Source organism: Oncorhynchus mykiss, chromosome 15, assembly GCF_057628025.1.
Source record: "Oncorhynchus mykiss isolate SJ-2025 chromosome 15, ASM5762802v1, whole genome shotgun sequence".
Classification (NCBI taxonomy): domain Eukaryota; kingdom Metazoa; phylum Chordata; class Actinopteri; order Salmoniformes; family Salmonidae; genus Oncorhynchus; species Oncorhynchus mykiss.
The window spans coordinates 36,441,897-36,448,325 of NC_143036.1; the positions used below are offsets into that span (position 1 = coordinate 36,441,897).

Below are 6,429 nucleotides of genomic sequence, written 5' to 3' on the forward strand. Positions count from 1 at the left end.
CCTCAAACAAAAAAAAATCTGTCTCACTTTCACTTTTTCACTTTCACTTTACATGATTTATTCGTCATCTTCAATGAAATCGTTGAAACTACAGCTTTCCGAAATACAGCTGCGCATAAAAAGCCTTACAGCAACTCCTCTGATCGTCAAGGCGAGAATGGAGTTCCCTGCGCGTGCGATTACAACCAAGGAATTGTGGTCCAACCCAAAACCATTACATACTGGCGTTTACCTCAGCTCATTGGCTATCTACCCAGCTAGATTTCAAGAAGATCAGTGGTCATTGGGCAGAAATATAGTCAATCAATGAAGCTTCGCTAAAATTATTGGTGCGTAAGGTAGTCTTTGCTCGTTGTCTTCAAATCAGTTCACATCGGTCAATACTCCCAGCAAAAAAAACAATGACGTTTGGCTGTGTTGCAAACATCCAGAGGAATGCACTGAAACCAACCATGACTAGATAAACTATTGTTTACGGTGGGTAATCACGCCGAATGCGCCGTAAAAAATTGATAGAGATGGAATTCACGGCACAAACGGTTTACAAAATGTTTCGATTTTAGGCTATAAAAATTGATTTTATCAAAGAAAACGGCACTTCATTTGATCACTGGGACCCTCAGGAAGAGAAATAAGAGCAAGATATCAGAATGTAAGTCATAGTTTTACCTTCAGATGTGAATGTGTAAAAAGTGTCATGGCGGAAAATTTTTCTGTTGTTGAATGCTCTTCTCAAACAAAAGCATGGTCATTGTTCTATGTAATAGCTATTTCAAATTGGAAAACATAGTTTGATTACCAAGATTCTAATCTTTTGAAGGGTGTAAGACACTTGCATTTTCAAGAATGTTTAATGTTACGAAGTTGTATTTTTAGTTGTCACTCAAATTTCCCCTGATGTTGGTCCCTGTACGGGATCGCAGCCATATTAATGCAACCGCCATGTCAGATTTTTTTTTTACTTTACGGAAAAAGCATAATCTGAGTACGGCGCTCAGAGCCCAATCCAGCCAAAGAAACCTCAGATTTTCCACTTCCTGGTTGGATTTTTCTCAGGTTTTCACCTGCCATATGAGTTCTGTTATACTCAGACATCATTCAAACAGTTTAGAAACTTCAGTGTTTTTTTTATCCAAATCTACTAATAATATGCATATCCTAGCTTCTGGGCCTGAGTAGCAGGCAGTTTACTTTGGGCACACTTTTCAACCGGACGTGAAAATAGCGCCCCCAAGCCATAAAAAGTTCATATGAAGTGGAAAATGCCAATGGAAAACACTGCTAGAAGTTAGGCCAGGTATCCCAGGCCTATGTATAAATGTGCCCAACTGGGGTTGTCTGATTTTAGTTTTAACTCCCCATCACTAATGAGCTGTGGCGCTTCTCAGTAATTCAGATCTGCAAAGGGGAGGAGGAGGGTCGCTAAGTTTGTCATTTTTTCTTGATCTCTGGCTCCCTCAACTCATTTGTCTTAATTATTTCATCAGAAATAATTGTTTTTTACCCTAGCACTACACAGCTCATTCAAATAATCAACTAATCATCAAGCTTTGGGGAAACGCTGACAGATGGTGTCTATATATGAAAAATGCATGCTTAAAAATATCTACCAATCATTTGGTTGAAAGGACAGACTACTCTTGGTCAACAGATGTGTTTTAAAGTTGGGGACAGCCCTAATTCATACAATGAATGCTTCCTTATTAGAATACATTAATTCCTGAGAATACATACATTCCTGTTCTCCTGGCTCAGGTGTTGTATAAATGTTGTTGTGTAAATAGATTCAGAAGAGGTGCTGGGGTGTCAGGGTCATTGGCCATAGAGTAGAGGGGGAGTCTGCTGCATACTGCAGTGTCTCAAGCTAGAATATTGGCTTGATTGGAGTTTAACCGTGATAGTCATGTTAGTGTCTAAAGGTCAGAATATACCTCACAGGAATGTACGTTTTAGAATGCTGTTTGATGTCAGAACGCTCAAATGTGTGTTTTCTTTTCATACCCCCTTGTGTTGTGCTAGGCCAGGCATTAAACTGCATTACAATTTTGGGGAGGCATTTTTTGCCATGCGAGCGTTTATGTTTATGTTCACCTTGTCGGCTTTTGATGTCACTAGGCGGATTTGTGTTCGAGTAGGGTATGTTCTGGCAATTCAGTGGCTTTGACACCTGTTTTGCTTAGATCAAAGGATAACCATAGGAGGTAGTTCATAGCTAACCTGGGTTTTCTCCTGATAAAGCAATCTTCAGGCTCAATTGTTCTGAAGGATGTATTTGTATGGACTCCGTCAAGTCAAAGCTTTGACATAGTGACCTGATTAGAGGTTACATGCCCCATCTCAAACCCCACCTGGAATCTGGAAAGATTTACTCCCAAAGCAGAGCGGCTGGTTAAGTGTAGGATGTCTATTGAGAATATATTTTAGATAGAGTTTCTGTATCCCAAATTTCCCAGGCTGAAAATAGATATTTCTGAGCATTTTCTTTCCGTAGCCGAGTGCTCACTCCGCTGCCTATGTACCAGCTGTGTGGAGTGCTCTGCTGCCACTCCCCCCTCTGATTGCCTTCGTTCATGGGTTAGCCTACCAACTTCATGTTTTACACAAAACTGTTAGAACTATTGCATTCCGTGCCTCAGTAAGTATAAGCACCATTTCATGTTTTTTCTTCAGGAGGGGAGTAGGCTAAATGCAGCTATTTACATGTTTTACACAAAATACATTATTGACATGTTTGTATAAACAGGCAGTCGAGCGATTTCATGTTCTTCTTAGCTGATGAGTTACATGCAGCTATTTACTCTGGCCAGAATATCAGCATATATTGCGACGCAAAACAAACTCGTTGTCACACACTTTTTACCGGTCCGTATACACGCTCAGCTGCCTAGAACGTTCGGCTGCCCAGAGGTGGAAATCAGCAAGACACACACAGACCTGCTCTCACTTGGAGCCAAAGCCAGACCACTGGTACTTCACACCAGCTTGGTGAAGATATTGAATGTTGATCTAGATGACAAGCTACACGGTCAGTCAGCCTTGAAGGAGGCGATAAGCCTAAACGTTTTGTATTTGTGGGAGTGGCATATAGCCTACTGTGTGCACTGTGCAGGTATTTCTTTGCTTTATCTATGACTGGTGGAGATATATAGGATCTGCATATTACCTCAACTCTTCATTCTCCTGTGTGTATAACCCTTGTGTGTTATAACACTGTTATCCTGTATCTGTGTAGCGTTCACAGCAGAGCAGTACCAGAAGCACCAGGAGCAGCTGGCCCTGATGCAGAAACAGCAGCTGGAGCAGATTCAACATCAGCAACAGACACAGCCAAACACAGACCCATCCTCTACTACTACAACATCCACAGCAACACCACCTAACACACAGGTCAGACACCACTCCTTTACACACACCACACACAAAGCTCCAAAATAGCCCTGTCGATGTGTATTTCACCCAGCGTTTCCCCTACCATTGTAAAGGCATGGCAGGCCCCCCTCTAGCCCCTTCATAAAATATATTAGGGGAAACACTATCATTCCTTTTGAGCATTTTATTTCTTCAATGGTATGTAGAATGTCTGACTTGGTCTCTTTGTCCTCCCTCCCTTCCAGTGTATAATCTCTAAGACATTAGACTCGGCCAGCGCCCAGTTTGCTGCCTCTGCCCTGGTGACCACGGACCAGCTGATGGCCTTCAAGGAGGAGGGGGTTCTGGGAAGTGGAGTCAACGGGGTCCTCCCAGGCTCAGGTAAGCAGCACCGCTGATCTGTCGTTCACTTCATAGCAAATGAAATAAATGACACTGGGGAGTTAAATGTTAGTAATTTTAGCAGACACTCTTATCCAGAGTGACTTAGTCGGCCACTCATCAGTCATTGCAAGTCAAGTGTTCAATTGAGGAAGTGTTCAATGTATCTCTTGTAAATGTATTTTATCTTTCCCCATCTCTCTTAGGAGTGTACAAGAGCTTACACCTGGCCAGCACCACCCACCACCCTAACAGCAACCAGACTCTCACCCCTCCTCCATCAACCCCCACCTTCCCCCAGCCCTCGTCCAACCACTCCTCTACCTCTCCGTCCCCCGTCACGGCCTCTTCTCTCACATTCCCTCCCAATGCCCATCACACCCACCTGGGTAATAATGCTGCAAACACCTCCCCCACCACCACTCAGGTCCTGATTGCGAATAACATCCGTCTGAGCGTTCCCCCCTCATCCTCCTCCCCTGCCCTCCCCAGCCCGGGCGGCACCACCACACGCCACATACCCAGGGCCCTGGGAGCCGTGCCCTCCTCTGCCTTAAAGATGGCTGCCAACACCAACTGTCAGATGCCCAACAATGTCACCGGTGCTTCTACCATGGACATAGGATCCAGGTGAGATGAGTTGACATTTTCTGACTGATGTACTATGTATGTCTCGCAAATGGTACCCTATTCTCTGTAGTGCACTACATTTCACCACAGCCCTTTGGGAAATGGTCAAAAGTAGTGTACTTTTTATATTGAATCTGGTGCCATGTCTTGATTGCCTAATGTCATGCCTAAGCCATGTGTCTAGTGGGAGCTGTGTATTATAACAAAAGTTTGACACTGTTTGTATTCCTCCTCCAGAGATAATCAAGACAAGCCAGCTCTAAACAGTATAACTGACAACACAGTGGCCATGGAGGTGACGTAGCAGAGTGGTGGTGGTGCAGCTAGCTGCCACGACAGGCAGCCCCAACACTACCCAGCCCTCTGCTGCACAACCAGTTCTTTGCTTAGAGTCTGCTGCTACCCTCTGAGTTCACTCTTTAGGTGCTGTGCACCGTAGCATTGGGAATGCAAATACGGCAGCAGGTGGGACTCCACACACAAAACGGACTACATACGTAGTACGGACAGACACGTTTCCACGGCAACTGTGGGAATGTATTGTTGCAATTCTCATCTCATGCTTTTTTAATATTTGTTTTGTTTTTGTATTCGTTAATGAGTAAAAATTGACATCTTGTAAAATATGAATACGGCAAAATAGTATCTGTACTATAACTACATATTTGTAATACCCCCTTGTATATACGTTACTTGAATACAGAAACTTATTCATTTGTGATGTTTTGCACTTGGGAATGAAAAGAAAAAAGCGATAAACTATAGATGAAAGTTTCAAATTAAGACGTTTCATCACTTGCATGTTGCAGAGCCTGCTGTTATCTATTTATTGTGCTGTGTTTACAGTTTTTTTCTTTTGTTTATTTGTACACTGTACCTTCATTGGTTCCTGTGCTGTAGTAAATGTTAGGTAGCTACGGACTCCTGGGTATTTTGTATATTGTGAACACAAAGCAGGTTTTCCCCCTTTTGGGTCCCTGTACTTCTTTGGATCATATGGAATTCAATAGTGACATAAAGAGACTCTTTGGGGATGAGGTGAGCCAGAGGAGAAGGTCGGCTTTGGTTCACTTTACTTTGTGTGGTTATATCTCTTCCCGGTATCTTCCATTTACATTGCTATCCCGATACAAGTAACAAAACTAGGGATGAAGTCTCTTCCTGCTGCTTCTGATTCAAAGCACTATTTTTTTTCCTTTTTCTAATGATTTGATTGATATTCAATGCTGCTTTTGTATAATTTGTCCCTAGTTTTCATGCAATGGTATCTCTCCCCCCTCTCACAATTCATTTCTTTTGTAAACAGAATTGTTATTTTTGTATTTTTCTTGTGGTAAAAAATGATTAAGCTTCTTCGTATTGAAAGACTTCATTATTTTGTTAATTGTTCATGCATAGGTTATAAGGGCGGTGAATGACAGTTAAAATTGCTGTACGTGTATCATCATTCCAATTTCTGACCAGAAAAATCTTGAAGGGGGTTAGCTAATTGAGAAAGGGTGTGTTTCTCTTTTCTCCCCAGAAGGATGCAAGGCCAAAAACCACAAGTATCGGGTGCCTTCCCTTGGGGAACTATGTGTTCTCTTCTGTGAAGAGTAAGGCACAAAGACAGTGCTGCTAGTAGTACTTGTCTGTGTCGTCACAATCTGAATACCCAGTCCAATGGCAGGATTTATCCTTGAAGTTTTCTTGTCCCACCTGGAGGCTGAAAAAATATATATTTTTGTGTGAAAAAAAGTGACCGAACTCTCGCGATAAAATCAGACAATAAAGCCCAGGGCATTATGTGGATTATGTGGCTCGCTGTCTTTTGTTGGTTGAATGTCATGGTCTAGTGTGGGTGTGTAAGCTAAAAATCTACATCTGAATAAAAAATGTGTCATTTTGAAACTACTCATGTCATACAGTGTTGTGTGTGTATATTGGTATTGGAGTAATGGTATTGTTTGGAGGTGCCATGCGGTTTGGAGGTGCTCTCAGGTGTATGAAATCGAACACACCCATGCCGTCTCCTTAGACAAACATTGGCAGTAGAATGGCCTTACTGAA

At 42.5% G+C, this 6,429-nt stretch overlaps 1 protein-coding gene across 7 annotated transcripts in view; it reads left to right on the forward strand.

The window, feature by feature from the left end:
- The window catches only part of LOC110490019 (enhancer of polycomb homolog 1), a 78,261-nt gene extending 72,086 nt beyond the window's left edge, over positions 1 to 6,175 (forward strand). For all 7 annotated transcript variants that reach the window (XR_016486656.1, XR_016486655.1, XR_016486657.1 and 4 more), the window contains 4 exons: positions 3,233 to 3,387; positions 3,615 to 3,750; positions 3,957 to 4,380; positions 4,618 to 6,175. Coding sequence is in view for 4 of the 7 variants with exons in the window: in XM_021563098.3 (XP_021418773.3) it covers positions 3,233 to 3,387; positions 3,615 to 3,750; positions 3,957 to 4,380; positions 4,618 to 4,684 (782 nt within the window). In the remaining 3 variants the exon portion in view is untranslated. The remainder of the gene's footprint in view (positions 1 to 3,232; positions 3,388 to 3,614; positions 3,751 to 3,956; positions 4,381 to 4,617) is intronic.
- Positions 6,176 to 6,429: the final 254 nt, after the last annotated feature.